At 39.1% G+C, this 19,562-nt stretch overlaps 1 protein-coding gene across 2 annotated transcripts in view; it reads right to left on the bottom strand.

The window, feature by feature from the left end:
• Positions 1-18,510, bottom strand: part of FGFRL1 (fibroblast growth factor receptor like 1) — a 165,677-nt gene extending 147,167 nt beyond the window's left edge. The window contains exons 1-2 of one of the 2 annotated variants that reach the window (XM_056554531.1): positions 18,308-18,510; positions 2,142-2,232 (exon numbers count right to left, since the gene is read on the bottom strand). In XM_056554531.1, the coding sequence (XP_056410506.1) occupies positions 2,142-2,202 (61 nt within the window). In that variant the 5' untranslated portion in view covers positions 2,203-2,232; positions 18,308-18,510. Of the gene's footprint in view, positions 1-2,141; positions 2,233-7,790; positions 7,893-18,307 lie in introns of those variants that run through there. The other variant, XM_056554537.1, reaches the window with a different exon arrangement.
• Positions 18,511-19,562: the final 1,052 nt, after the last annotated feature.

The following is a 19,562-nucleotide window of genomic DNA, read 5'->3' as shown; positions in this document are numbered from 1 at the left end:
AATTCCCTGCTTGGCCTCATTTATCATAACTAGCTTTGTTGCCCATAGCAACCAATGACTGAGGAACTTAAAACTGCATTCTGACTGGTTGCTATGGGCAACAAGATCTCCATATGATGATAAACATGGTCCGATATTGTGGTTCTGGCCGCCATTTCCCTACCAACGATACTTATATAAAAATGTCTCACATTGTCTGAGGTAAATGTCTCGTATACAACCACAGAAACCAAATGTAATTTTAAAATTTGCTTCCCGCAGCCCTTGTTATTATACAGGAGCGGCCATGACAGAAACTACAATCTATTTCCAGTCGGACAATTTCTTAAAAGGTCGTAAAGCATTTAGCATCCGCTTCCCCCAAGATAAACCAAGTGATCTCTTAAGCAGCTGCCATTATCCCCTCATGGTGATAACAAAGGTGCCGCACCGCAGGAGCCGTCACAATTCACACTTGGGGGGGGATAACACCATGGTTTGTTTGCTTTACCCAGGAAAAACAAAAGGCTTCTTCTGATACTGTATATCCATTAGTGAAGATCCATTGTCGCCCCCTACGTGGGATTCCAGCTCGGTCACACTGATAAGAGGGAAATCCACAGCGAAAAACGGAAACTGACACACTGCAGATTTTCAGGGTTTCGTAAAAAAAAAAAAAATTCCGCAAGACTATGTTCACATTGCGTAAAAATTCTTCCACATACCTTATATTACACTTGGCGTCAGCTTATGTTAGCTTTTGTGACTTGTGCCCGAAAAAAGCAAACGAAAGCAAAAAATACGCAGTCGTATTTTACGCTGTGTGAACATAGCCCAACAGGTGCAAGAGCTGCGTACAATTTTACTTTAACAATTTTACTGCCAACAGTTTTTTGGTGAAAGCATTAATAAATTTCGTTGTTGGTGCGTCTAATCTTCATAGATTTCAAGATCTCTGATTGCTGTCAGTGAATGGGATTTATTTATTTATTTTTTTTACATCCAGACTGATACAGTATCACAATACGTATTTCTACCACATATCTATACATAACATTGGGTGGGGGGGGGGGGGATTGATTCAAACGCGACAAACGTCATAAGTGGCGCCACCACCAGGGTTCAACATAGATAAAACGCAATAAAACACATCCGCAAAATGGTGAAAGCAAAATAAATGTCCCAAATCTGAAACCATAGGGCCGATGTAATGTTCACATTGCGTAAAAATTCTTCCACATACCTTATAATACACTTGGCGTCAGCTTATGTTAGCTTTTGTGACTTGTGCCCGAAAAAAGCAAACGCAAGCAAAAAATACGCAGTCGTATTTTTCGCTGTGTGAACATAGCCCAACAGGTGCAAGAGCTGCGTACAATTTTACTGTAAATTTAGCTGCAGGTGAAATCCGCTAGGTGTGGGGGGGGGGGGAGAAACGCAACTTCCATGGTCCGCCATGCCACAACTGATGTATTTTGCCAACAGTTTTTTGGTGAAAGCATTAATAAATTCCGTTGTTGGTGCGTCTAATCTTCATAGACTTCAAGATCTCTGCTTGCTGTCAGTGAATGGGAATTTTTATTTTTATTTTTTTTACATCCAGACTGATACAGTATCACAATACGTATTTCTACCACATATCTATACATAACATTGGGCTGGTGTGGGGATCGATTCAAACGCGACAAACATCATAAGTGGCGCCACCACCAGGGTTCAACATAGATAAAACGCAATAAAACACATCCGCAAAATGGCGAAAGCAAAATAAAAGTCCCAAATCTGAAACCGTAGGGCCGATGTAATGTTTTCCAGCCAGTGTGCCTCCAGCTGTTGCAAAATTACAACTCCCAGCATGCCCGGACAGGCTTCGCCTGTCCGGGCATGCTGGGAGTTGTAGTTTTGCAAAGGCTGGAGGCACACTGGTTGGGAAACCCTGATGTATAAAAAGCATCCAGAGCAACCAGTGATATCCATGTCTAGAAGCTGAAAACTCACAGGCAAACCATCCGCAGACTGCAGCAACCAATCAGATCACAGCGTTATTGCTTTCACAACAAGTGAAAGATAAACGCTGAAATCTAATTGGTTGTTACCGACAGCTCCGCCCCTGCTTCCAGTCTTCATACATACATATGTCTGTTGACGCCAATCAGTCTTACCTCTCGCAGAGTCGCAAAACGAAAATAGTCCGACAATAAGAAAAGCGAACTGGAATTCCATGATGTTCGCCACGTACAGCCTTTTAAATACCTAAAAAAAGACAACGACAAAAAATAAATAAATAAATAAATAAACATCTGACTTCAATATGTACAAATCTAATTTTTGTAAAGTATTTCTCTTCTCATATAAATTAAATTTCATCCCAAAATTTTTCAAAATGACAAAGATACATAATAACCGGAAAAAAAAAAATGAAGTTACATTAATAGGAATACACAATGTTCTGTTTACAATCTATATGACGTCATTTATATCATTAGTTACAATTAGAGATGAGCGAACTTACAGTAAATTCGATTCGTCACAAACTTCTCGGCTCGGCAGTTGATGACTTTTCCTGCATAAATTAGTTCAGCTTTCCGGTGCTCCGGTGGGCTGGAAAAGGTGGATACAGTCCTAGGAGACTCTTTCCTAGGACTGTATCCACCTTTTCCAGCCCACCGGAGCACCGGAAAGCTGAACTAATTTATGCAGGAAAAGTCAGCAACCGCCGAGCCGAGAAGTTCGTGACGAATCGAATTAACTGTAAGTTCGCTCATCTCTAGTTACAATGCGTTATCAAGAAAAAAAACGCATGTAGCGCATGTTCACACCGCGGATGTTCACATGGACATACCCCAGACAGAGGGCGCCGGCAGAACTGGCATTAGGACTCCATAGAGAGCGGTGCAATTCCGAGCCCATTCCGCAGAAAGAACTTACATGGAAATTCAATCTGCGGAGGCTGGAACCGGAATTTCATATGCATATCTTTTCATCGCGGAGATTCCACCATGTGCACGTAATTTCTGAGCAGAATTTTTCCGCCAGATTCCGCCGTGTGAACGAGGCCTTAGCCTCCAAACGATTTCCAAAAATATCCCGGAATTTCCGCTGCGGAAAAAAAACTCACTACACTTACGTGACACGTGGCTATAAATACGCACGGATTTTATTCGGAAATCTGAATAAAACAACCCACACTGTGTGAACGCGCCCTAATAGGAGTTGCCCATGGTAACCAATCAGCTCTCGTAATGTGAACGTTGCGATATTATTGGTTCCTATGGACAATTAAAATTATGCAAACAACTCTAAATCACAATACTATCAAGATACCTTAAACAGTTATTACTAAATATCCTATATGAAGATATTTATAAATGAATACTTAAAAATATTCATAAATATATAAACAAATATAAATATATAGTTATTACTAAATATCCTATATGAATATATTTATAAATGAATATTTAAAAATATTCATAAATATATAAACAAATATAAATATATAGTTATTACTATATATCCTATATGAATATATTTATAAATGAATATTTAAAAATATTCATAAATATATAAACAAATATAAATATATAGTTATTACTATATATCCTATATGAATATATTTATAAATTAATACTTAAAAATATTCATAAATATATAAACAAATATAAATATATAGTTATTACTATATATTCTATATGAATATATTTATAAATGAATACTTAAAAATATTCATAAATATATAAACAAATATAAATATATAGTTATTACTATATATTCTATATGAATATATTTATAAATGAGTACGTAAAAATATTCATAAATATATAAACAAATATAAATATATAGTTATTACTATATATCCTATATGAATATATTTATAAATTAATATTTAAAAATATTCATAAATATAGTTATTACTATATATCCTATATGAATATATTTATAAATGAATATTAAAAAATATTCATAAATATATAAATATAAATATATAGTTATTACTATATATCCTATATGAATATATTTATAAATTAATATTTAAAAATATTCATAAATATATAGTTATTACTATATATCCTATATGAATATAATTATAAATTAATATTTAAAAAGTATTCATAAATATATAAATATAAATGTATAGTTATTACTATATATCCTATTTGAATATATTTATAAATTAATATTAAAAAATATTCATAAATATAGTTATTACTATATATCCTATATGAATATATTTATAAATTAATATTTAAAAATATTCATAAATATATAAATATATAGTTATTACTATATATCCTATATGAATATATTTATAAATTAATATTTAAAAATATTCATAAATATATAGTTATTACTATATATCCTATATGAATATAATTATAAATTAATATTTAAAAAGTATTCATAAATATATAAATATAAATGTATAGTTATTACTATATATCCTATATGAATATATTTATAAATTAATATTAAAAAATATTCATAAATATATAAATATAAAAAAAAACATATACGGTATATATATATATATATATATATATATATATATATATATATAAAATTTATATAAAGATTTTTTTCTTTTTTCTAATTTTCGACTTTTCTTACTATATTTTATTTCCATCATTCGTTATTATTGCCATTCGTTGCATAGCCCCGATCCCAAGAGCTTACAATCTAAGTGCCTGACGTCGACCCGTTTTTTTTGTCAAAGTGACGACGCGTTCCCTACAGTTCGCCCTTATGGCAACCACCGATCGGACCGTGGCTACCCATGAATCGTACGTCGCGCGTGTCAAAGGGCGTCACAATTTACAAACGCGTTGCGAAAAAACAGCCCTGAGGTGCACATTTAACTCGCAGCCAAGTACACGGCTAAAAAAAAAAAAAAACTCTCACTCTCTAAACAGTGTCAGAATTCCTGGCTCTTGTAAACGCTTCCCACCCTGGGGACACACAACAATCCGAGGATTGATTCCAACAAGTTAAATAATTACACCTACAATCTGGACGACAAATTTAGCAAAAAAAGGGAGGAGGAGGAGGAGGGGGGGGGGGGGGCGGGAGAGGGTGCTTAACCCCTTGACAGCCAAACAAAAAAAAATTATAAAAAACCAAAATAGCCTGACCTAAGGGGGTCAATCCTGTGGTCTGCACTGGTATCAATAGTGCCACGTGCTCTATACGTTCTCCACTTCCTATACGGCGCAGTCACATTGATGGGGCCCGGCATGAAAAGCTGCATTCAGTGGGTTCAGCTCCGGAGGAACACAGGACACTTGTCTACCGCGTTTCTGAGTCAAAATATCAAATTCCGAGAGCTTTTTTTTTTTTTTTTTTTTAAAGTAAATAGGAGCAACTTGTGGGCCAAAAAAAACCTAGGATTGAGAAGATGAGTGGGGGTCTTGAGAATGAGACGGGTGGCCCTTTAAATATGTCAATCTAAAGAAGTGTTTCCCTACCAGTGTGCCTCCAGCTGTTGCAAAACTACAACTCCCAGCATGCCCGGACAGCCTTTGGCTGTCCGGGCATGCTGGGAGTTGTAGTTTTACAACAGCTGGAGGCACACTGGTAGGGAAACACTGCTTTAGATTGACATATTTAAAGGGCCACACTGGTTGGGAAACACTGATCTAAAGGGCAGCCAGAAGTGATCTCCAAACTGTGGCTCTCCAGCTGTTGCGAAACTACAACTCTCAGCATGCCAACAGTGTAGAGATTATACAGGTTAGCAATGTACATATCCTAGATTACATAATATCCATCCAATTATCCAGAATTCTTTTTATTATTATCATTATTATGCTGTCTGGGCATGCTTGGACTTGTAGTTCCCAACAGCTGGAGATGACAGGTATACAGTGTATACATTATACAGGTTGCCAATGTATATCTCCTAGTTCAGATAATCCCCATCCAGTAATACAGCATTTTTATTTTTTTTTATTTTTTTTACTATATAACATCGGTCTGGGCATGCTGGGAGTTGTAGTATCGCAACAACTGGAGAGGAAATGAAGATCACTGGCATGTAGCCGGATATTTAACAGGTTGGCAACGTAACATATCCTAGATCAGATCATCTCCGTCCAATCATTTTTGTTCCGGCAAAAATAAAAGTGAAATAACGTCCATTAAAATTTTACATTGAAGTCTATGGGAAACGGATGTTCAGAAAAACATCCGTTATTGTCGGTTTTCTTATGATCCGTTTTTTTTGTACTGGGCATGCTCAGTACAGCGTTACAACCAGGAAGTCCCATGAAAATAAAATAACGGACTATAACGGGTGATAACGGATCCGTTATTTCGACAGAATCAGAATGTCCGTTAAAATTGGTCGTCGGTTATCACCCGCTGTATTCCGTTATTTCATCCATTTTTTCATGACCCGTTATTGCTGAATAACGGGTGTCAGAATGCAGGAACATAACTGCAGTGTGAATGGGGCCTAATCATGCAGTTGTTTTTTTTTTTTTTTTTTTTTTTTTTTTTTAAATGTTATATTCATCTGATTGCCAACGGTTGTCTGGGCATGCTGGGAGTTGTAGTTTTGCAGCAACCGGAGAGCCACAAATTGGAGATTACTAGTATACAGTATAGAGATTATCAGATTATACAGTTTAGATCTCCGTCGGATAATCCAGCATTTTTATTTATTTATTTATTTTTTTATCTAACATCTGAAAGCCGTTGGCTGTCCAGGCATGCTGGGAGTTGTAGTTTTGCAACAGCTGGAGGCACCCTGGTTGGAAAAAAACACTGGTCTAACGGGTTGTGTGTGGCCAAGCCCAGCCTGCTCATCATTACTATAGTGCTGCTCAACAGAGTTTACGCTCAATAACAGTGTTTCTCAACCAGGGTTCCTCCAGCTGTTGCAAAACTACAACTCCCAGCATGCCCGGACAGCCGTTGGCTGTCCGGTCATGCTGGGAGTTGTAGTTTTGCAACAGCTGGAGAACCACAAGATAGAGATCATTGGTATACAGCAGTGATCTCCAACCTGCGGACCTCCAGATGTTGCAAAACTACAACTCCCAGCATGCCCGGACAGCCGTTGGCTGTCCGGGCTTGCTGGGAGTTGTAGTTTTGCAACATCTGGAGGTCCGCAGGTTGAAAACCACTGGTATACAGTATAGAGATCATACAGGTTGGCAATGTATTATATAACCTATATATACTAGATAAAATAATCTCCGTCCAATAATCCAGCAGTGTTTATTTATTTAGCATCTGACAGCCAATGGCTATCTGGGCATGCTGGGAGTTGTAGTTTTGCAACAACTGGGGGAGCCACACATCGTAGATCCCTGATAGTGATATATATATTTTTTCTTTTTATTTATATATATATATATATATATATATATATACATACACACATATTTTTATATATATATATATATATATATATATATATATATATATATATGTGTATATATATATATATATATATATATATTCTGAAGGTTGTCAATGTATTATACAACATATACATCCTAGATTACGTTAACCCCCCCCCCCACACAAAAAAAAAAAAAACTGCGTTTTTTTGTTTGTTTGTTTCTTTCTTTAAATACAGCATCTGATAGTTTCCGGATTATCAAATATTCTAGATTACAAAACGGTTGTGGAAAAAAATTCCCGAAATCCAACAGACTACAGTCTCTTCTGCTTAGTGCAGTAATACAGGTAACATTACAGATTGTCAAGTGGTAGATTGTTACATTTCTGGATTATATAATGTCAGATTAGAGGAATTTACTATATACATAGAGTGACACGCATCCTGCAACACACGTAGCGCTCACCCCGTATACCACCTATTCCTCGTACATTATGTGACATTCTGACCCATAGGGCTCCATAGTGAGACATTGCATCATGGTGTCCATACAGTAACCTAACAGAATACCGTATGTACGCGCCGCGTCTCTCATTGGATTACGGTCATGTCTGCCGTAGGCGCTGTGTGCGGTCATATAGAGACGGACGCCTGCTCTTTACTTATTAGGCGCTTTATGGATTTCCTTCGATCTTTGTACTGTAGGGCGCTATATGGTTTATGTGCGGTTTATAGGAAATCCAAGGTGTATGACGAGGGGTAGAGGCTGCTCTTATAGGGCAATGTATGGTTAATATGCTGTTTGTATAGGGCACTGCATCTATTATGGATTGCTTATATAGGGCATTGTATGGTTATTATGCTGTTTGTATAGGGCACTGCATTTGTTATGGATTGCTTATATAGGGCATTGTATGTTATTATGCTGTTTGTATAGGGCACTGCATCTATTATGGATTGCTTGTATAGGGCATTGTATGGTTATTATGATGTTTGTATAGGGCACTGCATCTATTATAGATTGCTTATATAGGGCATTGTATGGTTATTATGATGTTTGTATAGGGCACTGCATCTATTATGGATTGCTTGTATAGGGCATTGTATGGTTATTATGCTGTTTGTATAAGGCACTGCATCTATTATGGATTGCTTGTATAGGGCATTGTATGTTATTATGATGTTTGTATAGGGCCCTGTATCTATTATGGATTGCTTATATAGGGCATTGTATGGTTATTATGCTGTTTGTATAGGGTACTGCATCTATTATGGATTGCTTGTAGAGAGCATTGTATGTTATTATGCTGTTTGTATAGGGCACTGCATCTATTATGGATTGCTTGTATAGGGCATTGTATGTTATTATGCTGTTTGTATAGGGCACTGCATCTATTATGGATTGCTTGTATAGGGCATTGTATGGTTATTATGATGTTTGTATAGGGCACTGCATCTATTATGGATTGCTTATATAGGGCATTGTATGGTTATTATGATGTTTGTATAGGGTACTGCATCTATTATGGATTGCTTGTATAGGGCATTGTATGTTATTATGCTGTTTGTATAGGGCACTGCATCTATTATGGATTGCTTGTATAGGGCATTGTATGGTTATTATGATGTTTGTATAGGGCACTGCATCTATTATGGATTGCTTATATAGGGCATTGTATGGTTATTATGATGTTTGTATAGGGTACTGCATCTATTATGGATTGCTTGTATAGGGCATTGTATGTTATTATGCTGTTTGTATAGGGCACTGCATCTATTATGGATTGATTGTATAGGGCATTGTGTGGTTATTATGATGTTTGTACAGGGCACTGCATCTATTATAGATTGCTTATATAGGGCATTGTATGGTTATTATGATGTTTGTACAGGGCACTGCATCTATTATGGATTGCTTATATAGGGCATTGTATGGTTATTATGATGTTTGTATAGGGTATTGCATCTATTATGGATTGCTTGTATAGGGCATTGTATGGTTATTATGATGTTTGTATAAGCTACTGCATCTATTATGGATTGCTTATATAGGGCATTGTATGGTTATTATGATGTTTGTATAGGGCACTGCATCTATTATGGATTGCTTGTATAGGGCATTGTATGGTTATTATGATGTTTGTATAGGGCACTGCATCTATTATGGATTGCTTATATAGGGCATTGTATGGTTATTATGATGTTTGTATAGGGTACTGCATCTATTATGGATTGCTTGTATAGGGCATTGTATGTTATTATGCTGTTTGTATAGGGCACTGCATCTATTATGGATTGATTGTATAGGGCATTGTATGGTTATTATGATGTTTGTACAGGGCACTGCATCTATTATAGATTGCTTATATAGGGCATTGTATGGTTATTATGATGTTTGTACAGGGCACTGCATCTATTATGGATTGCTTATATAGGGCATTGTATGGTTATTATGCTGTTTGTATAGGGCACTGCATCTATTATGGATTGCTTGTATAGGGCATTGTATGTTATTATGATGTTTTTATAGGGTACTACATCTATTATGGATTGCTTATATAGGGCATTGTATGGTTATTATGCTGTTTGTATAAGGCACTGCATCTATTATGGATTGCTTGTATAGGGCATTGTATGTTATTATGCTGTTTGTATAGGGTACTGCATCTATTATGGATTGCTTGTATAGGGCATTGTATGGTTATTATGCTGTTTGTATAGGGTACTGCATCTATTATGGATTGATTGTATAGGGTATTGTATGGTTATTATGCTGTTTGTATAGGGCACTGCATCTATTATGGATTGCTTGTATAGGGCATTGTATGTTATTATGCTGTTTGTATAGGGTACTGCATCTATTATGGATTGCTTATATAGGGCATTGTATGGTTATTATGCTGTTTGTATAGGGCACTGCATCTATTATGGATTGCTTGTATAGGGCATTGTATGGTTATTATGCTGTTTGTATAGGGCACTGCATCTATTATGGATTGCTTGTATAGGGCATTGTATGTTATTATGCTGTTTGTATAGGGTACTGCATCTATTATGGATTGCTTATATAGGGCATTGTATGGTTATTATGATGTTTGTATAGGGCACTGCATCTATTATAGATTGCTTATATAGGGCATTGTATGGTTATTATGATGTTTGTATAGGGCCCTGCATCTATTATGGATTGCTTATATAGGGCATTGTATGGTTATCATGCTGTTTGTATAAGGTACTGCATCTATTATGGATTGCTTATATAGGGCATTGTATGGTTATTATGCTGTTTGTATAAGGTACTGCATCTATTATGGATTGCTTGTATAGGGCATTGTATGTTATTATGCTGTTTGTATAGGGCACTGCATCTATTATGGATTGATTGTATAGGGCATTGTATGGTTATTATGATGTTTGTTCAGGGCACTGCATCTATTATAGATTGCTTATATAGGGCATTGTATGGTTATTATGATGTTTGTATAGGGCACTGCATCTATTATAGATTGCTTATATAGGGCATTGTATGGTTATTATGATGTTTGTACAGGGCACTGCATCTATTATAGATTGCTTATATAGGGCATTGTATTGTTATTATGATGTTTGTATAGGGCACTGCATCTATTATGGATTGCTTGTATATGGTATTGTAAGGGTAATACGCTGTTTGTATAGGGCACTATATGGGTTTGCAAAGGGCACTGTATCTATTTTAGCAGTTTGTATGGGGCATTATATCTATTATGGGCTGTTTGCATAGCACAATGTATGGGCTATCAACTGTATGGGGCACTGTATGGACAAGGCGGTGTATCTATTATGGACTGTTTGTATAGGACACTATATGGTTTATGGGTTGTTCATATAGGGCAGTGTATGGTTTGCAGGCTGTGTGTATAGGGCACTATATGGTTTATGGGTTGTTTATATAGGGCAGTGTATGGTTTGCAGGCTGTGTATAGGGCACTATATGGTTTATGGGTTGTTCATATAGGGCAGTGTATGGTTTGCAGGCTGTGTGTATAGGGCACTGTATGGTTTATGGGTTGTTCATATAGGGCAGTGTATGGTTTGCAGGCTGTGTGTATAGGGCACTGTATGGTTTATGGGTTGTTCATATAGGGCAGTGTATGGTTTGCAGGCTGTGTGTATAGGGCACTGTATGGTTTATGGGTTGTTCATATAGGGCAGTGTATGGTTTGCAGGCTGTTTGTATAGGACACTATATGGTTTATGGGTTGTTCATATAGGGCAGTGTATGGTTTGCAGGCTGTGTGTATAGGGCACTGTATGGGTTAAAACTTTGTACACTCCATGGGTTACAGACTATGGGGGAGATTTATCAATACCCGTCCAGAGGAAATGTTGCTGAGTTGCCCATAGCAACCAATCAGATCGCTTCTTTCATTTTTCACAGGCCTTTTTCAGAAATGAAAGAAGCGATCTGATTGGTTGCTATGGGCAACTCAGCAACTTTTCCTCTGGACGGGTATTGATAAATGTCCCCCTATATGTATAGGAGTTCTGTATCCAGGGGTCAAGTCCTGGGGAAAAAAGTGAAGGAACGCACTCAAGATTTCCACTGAAGGGCTGGTCCTGCTAACGGGAACAGTGTTCCTGCTGTGGAAAGTGCAGGAACTCCATTCCCATGTGTTCCTGCAGGACTTGAGCCCTGACTGTATCTATTATGGGCTGATATATAGGGCACTGTATGGGATGTGTGTAGGGTAGTGTATCTATTATGGGCTGATATATAGGGCACTGTATGGGATGTGTGTAGGGTAGTGTATTTATTATGGGCTGATATATAGGACACTGTATGGGATGTGTATAGGGTAGTGTATCTATTATGGGCTGATATATAGGACACTGTATGGGATGTGTATAGGGTAGTGTATCTATTATGGGCTGATATATAGGACACTGTATGGGATGTGTATAGGGTAGTGTATATATTATGGGCTGATATATAGGGCACTGTATGGGATGTGTGTAGGGTAGTGTATCTATTATGGCCTGATATATAGGGCACTGTATGGCATATGTGTAGGGTAGTGTATCTATTATGGGCTGATATATAGGGCACTGTATGGGATGTGTGTAGGGTAGTGTATATATTATGGGCTGATATATAGGGCACTGTATGGGATGTGTGTAGGGTAGTGTATCTATTATGGGCTGATATATAGGGCAATGTATGGGGTGTGTGTAGGGTAGTGTATCTATTATGGGCTGATATATAGGGCACTGTATGGGATGTGTATAGGGTAGTGTATCTATTATGGGCTGATATATAGGGCACTGTATGGGATGTGTGTAGGGTAGTGTATCTATTATGTGCTGATATATAGGGCACTGTATGGCATATGTGTAGGGTAGTGTATCTATTATGGGCTGATATATAGGGCACTGTATGGGATGTGTGTAGGGTAGTGTATATATTATGGGCTGATATATAGGGCACTGTATGGGATGTGTGTAGGGTAGTGTATCTATTATGGGCTGATATATAGGGCACTGTATGGGATGTGTGTAGGGTAGTGTATCTATTATGGGCTGATATATAGGGCACTGTATGGGATGTGTGTAGGGTAGTGTATTTATTATGGGCTGATATATAGGGCACTGTATGGGATGTGTGTAGGGTAGTGTATCTATTATGGGCTGATATATAGGGCACTGTATGGGATGTGTGTAGGGTAGTGTATCTATTATGGGCTGATATATAGGGCACTGTATGGGATGTGTGTAGGGTAGTGTATCTATTATGGGCTGATATATAGGGCACTGTATGGGATATGTGTAGGGTAGTGTATCTATTATGTGCTGATATATAGGGCACTGTATGGGATGTGTGTAGGGTAGTGTATCTATTATGTGCTGATATATAGGGCACTGTATGGGATGTGTGTAGGGTAGTGTATCTATTATGGGCTGATATATAGGGCACTGTATGGGATGTGTGTAGGGTAGTGTATCTATTATGGGCTGATATATAGGGCACTGTATGGGATGTGTGTAGGGTAGTGTATCTTTATGGGCTGATATATAGGGCACTGTATGGGATGTGTATAGGGTAGTGTATCTATTATGGACTGATATATAGGGCACTGTATGGGATGTGTATAGGGTAGTGTATCTATTATGGGCTGATATATAGGGCACTGTATGGGATGTGTGTAGGGTAGTGTATCTATTATGGGCTGATATATAGGGCACTGTATGGGATGTGTGTAGGGTAGTGTATCTATTATGGGCTGATATATAGGGCACTGTATGGGATGTGTGTAGGGTAGTGTATCTATTATGGGCTGATATATAGGGCACTGTATGGGATGTGTGTAGGGTAGTGTATCTATTATGGGCTGATATATAGGGCACTGTATGGGATGTGTATAGGGTAGTGTATCTATTATGGGCTGATATATAGGACACTGTATGGGATGTGTATAGGGTAGTGTATCTATTATGGGCTGATATATAGGGCACTGTATGGGATGTGTGTAGGGTAGTGTATCTATTATGAGCTGATATATAGGGCACTGTATGGGATGTGTGTAGGGTAGTGTATCTATTATGGGCTGATATATAGGGCACTGTATGGGATGTGTGTAGGGTAGTGTATCTATTATGGGCTGATATTATAGGGCAATGTATGGGGTGTGTGTAGGGTAGTGTATCTATTATGGGCTCATATATAGGGCACTGTATGGGATGTGTGTAGGGTAGTGTATCTTTATGGGCTGATATATAGGGCACTGTATGGGATGTGTATAGGGTAGTGTATCTATTATGGGCTGATATATAGGGCACTGTATGGGATGTGTGTAGGGTAGTGTATCTATTATGGGCTGATATATAGGGCACTGTATGGGATGTGTGTAGGGTAGTGTATCTATTATGGGCTGATATTATAGGGCAATGTATGGGGTGTGTGTAGGGTAGTGTATCTATTATGGGCTCATATATAGGGCACTGTATGGGATGCGTGTAGGGTAGTGTATTTATTATGGGCTGATATATAGGACACTGTATGGGATGTGTGTAGGGTAGTGTATCTATTATGGGCTGATATATAGGGCACTGTATGGGATGTGTGTAGGGTAGTGTATCTATTATGGGCTCATATATAGGGCACTGTATGGGATGTGTGTAGGGTAGTGTATCTATTATGGGCTGATATATAGGGCACTGTATGGGATGTGTGTAGGGTAGTGTATCTATTATGGGCTGATATATAGGGCACTGTATGGGATGTGTGTAGGGTAGTGTATCTATTATGGACTGATATATAGGGCACTGTATGGGATGTGTATAGGGTAGTGTATCTATTATGGGCTGATATATAGGGCACTGTATGGAATGTGTATAGGGTAGTGTATCTATTATGGGCTGATATATAGGGTACTGTATGGGATGTGTGTAGGGTAGTGTATCTATTATGGGCTGATATATAGGGCACTGTATGGGATGTGTGTAGGGTAGTGTATCTATTATGGGCTGATATATAGGGCACTGTATGGGATGTGTGTAGGGTAGTGTATCTATTATGGGCTGATATATAGGGCACTGTATGGGATGTGTGTAGGGTAGTGTATCTATTATGGGCTGATATATAGGGCACTGTATGGGATATGTGTAGGGTAGTGTATCTATTATGTGCTGATATATAGGGCACTGTATGGGATGTGTGTAGGGTAGTGTATATATTATGGGCTGATATATAGGGCACTGTATGGGATGTGTGTAGGGTAGTGTATCTATTATGGGCTGATATATAGGGCACTGTATGGGGTGTGTGTAGGGTAGTGTATCTATTATGGGCTGATATATAGGGCACTGTATGGGATGTGTATAGAGTAGTGTATCTATTATGGGCTGATATATAGGGCACTGTATGGGATGTGTGTAGGGTAGTGTATCTATTATGGGCTGATATATAGGGCACTGTATGGGATGTGTGTAGGGTAGTGTATCTATTATGAGCTGATATATAGGGCACTGTATGGGATGTGTGTAGGGTAGTGTATCTATTATGTGCTGATATATAGGGCACTGTATGGGATGTGTGTAGGGTAGTGTATCTATTATGGGCTGATATATAGGGCACTGTATGGGATGTGTGTAGGGTAGTGTATCTATTATGGGCTGATATATAGGGCACTGTATGGGATGTGTGTAGGGTAGTGTATCTATTATGAGCTGATATATAGGGCACTGTATGGGATGTGTGTAGGGTAGTGTATCTATTATGGGCTGATATATAGGGCACTGTATGGGATGTGTGTAGGGTAGTGTATTTATTATGGGCTGATATATAGGGCACTGTATGGGATGTGTGTAGGGTAGTGTATCTATTATGGACTGATATATAGGGCACTGTATGGGATGTGTATAGGGTAGTGTATCTATTATGTGCTGATATATAGGGCACTGTATGGGATGTGTGTAGGGTAGTGTATCTATTATGGGCTGATATATAGGGCACTGTATGGGATGTGTGTAGGGTAGTGTATCTATTATGGGCTGATATATAGGGCACTGTATGGGATGTGTGTAGGGTAGCGTATGGGTCACAGGTTTCATACACAAATAGAGCTAGTTACTTGTTTATAACAAAATGAATATTTAGAAATAAGAAGGAACATGTAACAAAAAGGGTCGATACAATGTAACAGAGGAAACAGCATTATTATAGGATTACTGTATTATTATAGGATTTCTACAGGGAATTCCTATAAGACTCTTGTTTGGATGAACATATACGAGTTAGTAGCCAATGGGATACCCTATAACAGTGTTTCCCAACCAGGGTGCCTCCAGCTGTTGCGAAACTACAACTCCCAGCATGCCCGGACAGCCGTTGGCTGTCCGGGCATGCTGGGAGTTGTAGTTTTGCAACAGCTGGAGGCACCCTGGTTGGGAAACACTGTTATAGGGTATTCTATAGGCTGGCAGCTGCTTTACAACAGGGCATGAGATTGAACAGAAGCCGTTCTTGTAGAGACGTGTATGGATCAGTAGTTGTCTATAATAGGGCTGTACGGGGTATAGGGCACATTGTGGGTTCGTTGTTGTTTTTTTTACGGTATGGTATTCAGGTTACGGTATGGTATTCAGGTTACGGTATGGTATTCAGGTTACGCAGCAAGTGGTTACTTTTCTAGGATTTTATATGGGTTATCACTAAATGGATTTGTGGTTATTCTTATAGGATATTCTATGGGTTATCTGTGACTCTAGGTTGGGTGATGTTCTTATAGGGAATTCTACGGCGTATATGACATGATATAGGTCATTGGTTGTTCTTATAAGGTGCACTGTATGGATCATAGGTTAATCTTATAGGATATTCTATGGCAGTGTATGTATTATATGAATTATATTGCACTACAGGTTGGTTACTTTTCTCATTTGCATTCTATGATGTATAGGGCACTGTATGAGGAATATGGAATATTATATTAATTATATGGCAATATAGGTTATTTGCTGGTCTGATGGGCATTTTTAAATGGATAAGGACCTGTATAAGTAGAGTAGCTGATCCTATAGGGCACTGTATGGCATAGCAGCTGCCCGCTGTATGGATGTATGGGTGATGAATCGATGATGTTTGGGTGACGTATGGGTGATGTATGGCACAGTAGCTTCTCCTATAAAGCGATGTATGGATGATGTATGGGTGATGTATGGCACAGTGGCTTCTTTTATAGGGCACTGTATGGCATAGCAGCTGCCCCTGTATTGATGATGTATGGATGATGTATGGGTGATTTATTGATGATGTGTGGATGATGTATGGGTGATGTATGGATGATGTATGGGTGATGTATGAGTGATGTATGGCACAGTAACTGCTGCTATAAAGCGATGTATGGGTGATGTATGGCACAGTAGGTTCTCCTATAAAGCAATGTATGGATGATGTATGGCACAGTGGCTTCTTTTATAGGGCACTGTATGGCACAGCAGCTGACCCATATGGATGATGTATTGATGATGTATGGGTGATGTATGGATGATGTATTGATGATATATGGGTGATGTATTGATGATGTATTGATGATATATGGGTGATGTATTGATGATGTATTGATGATGTATGGGTGATGTATTGATGATGTATTGATGATGTATGGGTGATGTATGGATGATGTATTGATGATATATGGGTGATGTATTGATGATGTATTGATGATATATGGGTGATGTATTGATGATGTATTGATGATGTATGGGTGATGTATGGATGATGTATTGATGATATATGGGTGATGTATTGATGATGTATGGGTGATGTATGGATGATGTACGGGTGATGTATGGTATGATGTATTGATGATGTATGGGTGATGTATTGATAATGTATGGGTGATGTATGGGAGATGTATGGATGATGTATTGATGATGTATGGGTGATGTATGGATGATGTATTGATGATATATGGGTGATGTATTGATGATGTATGGGTGATGTATGGATGATGTACGGGTGATGTATGGTATGATGTATTGATGATGTATGGGTGATGTATTGATAATGTATGGGTGATGTATGGGAGATGTATGGATGATGTATTGATGATGTATGGGTGATGTATGGGTGATGTATGGGTGATGTATGGGTGATGTATGGATGATGTATTAATGATGTATGGGTGATGTATTGATGATGTATGGATGATGTATTGATGATGTATGGGTGATGTATGGGTGATGTATGTGTCATGTATGGGTGATGTATGTGTCATGTATGGGTGATGTATGGGTGATGTATGGATGATATATTGGTGATGTATGGATGATATATTGGTGATGTATGGGTGATGTATAAATGATGTATGGATGATGTGTGGGTGATGTATGTGTCATGTATAGGTGCTGTGTCTGTGCACCCTCCAGCAGTGATGCCCGGAGCACATGGTGATCATGTAGAGGTGTAGGGGTGATGTATCCCGGTGGCCGCTGATCACCCACCTCCAGGCAGTATTCCGTGCAGTCGGGGGTCCTCTCCTCCCGGTATGATCCACATATAATAGAGCCGCTATATATCCCCGGGCGGTGCCCCGTCCTCCTCGTCCCCGCTGTGCTGGTGTTGGCCCCGGGCTGGGACACACAGAGCCCCCGGGATCCCCGCTCCAGTAGTCGCCGTGCTGTGCGCTCCCCGCAGGCTTTGTGATTCCAAGGACCGCAGAGCAAGAACACAAGCCCCTCCCACTACAAAACTTTCCGCCAATCAGCGCACGCCGCTCTCCGTCTCAGCCAATAGCATGCTGTGGAATCTTTAACCCCTAACGCGCTGCAGTTGTTACACTGAGGCTCCTGTTGTGTATGTGGAGTGTGAGCGCAAGGTAGAGCGATCCGCGGGGAAGAGGAGCAGACGGGGCGCTATCCGGGGATCAGAGGAGGAGCCGGGGGGACACAACGAGAGGACAAACTCACAGGATGTAGCAGAGCTCAGCGTCCTCTGTGATCGTGCATATAACTCAGTGTTCTCCAACCAGGGTGCCTCCAGCTGTTGCAAAACTGCAACCCCCAGCATGGGCATGCTGGGAGTTGTAGTTTTGCAACAGCTGGAGGCACCCTGGTTGGAGAACACTGATATAACTGCAGCAAAGTCAACTTTGTACTTTAATAGCTCAGTGTTTTCTGCTTGCTGTCAGTGAATAAAAACGTCCCAATGCTGTAAAAGCTGGACAGAGCTGCCTACCTGTGAGGGTTTGCTACAATTGTATCTAGTCTAGAAAAGCCTTTAGCACAGTGATACCCAGTGTGGCTCTCCAGCTGTTACAAAACTACAACTCCCAGCATGCCCTGACAGCCTCTAGATCACTGTCCCCCAACCTGTGCTCTCCAGCTGTTACAAAACTACAACTCCCAGCATGCCCTGACAGCCTCTAGATCACTGTCCCCCAACCTGCGCTCTCCAGCTTTTGCAGAACTACAACTCCCAGCATGCCCTGACAGCCTCTAGAACACTATATCCCACCTGTGCTCTCCAGCTTTTGCAGAACTACAACTCCCAGCATGCCCTGACAGCCTCTAGATCACTGTCCCCAACCTGTGCTCTCCACCTGTTACAAAACTACAACTCCCAGCATGCCCTGACAGCCTGATGCCGCACTCCCATTCACACTTCTGAATTTCCGCTCACAGAATTCCACAAGCGTAAATTCGGAAGTGTGAATGGGAGTGCGGAATCCCATAGAAGTCTATGGGCTTTAATTTGAGG

This window comes from Hyla sarda, chromosome 1, assembly GCF_029499605.1.
Source record: "Hyla sarda isolate aHylSar1 chromosome 1, aHylSar1.hap1, whole genome shotgun sequence".
NCBI classification, from domain to species: Eukaryota; Metazoa; Chordata; class Amphibia; order Anura; family Hylidae; genus Hyla; species Hyla sarda.
This window is presented reverse-complemented; position numbering and strand designations above follow the sequence as displayed.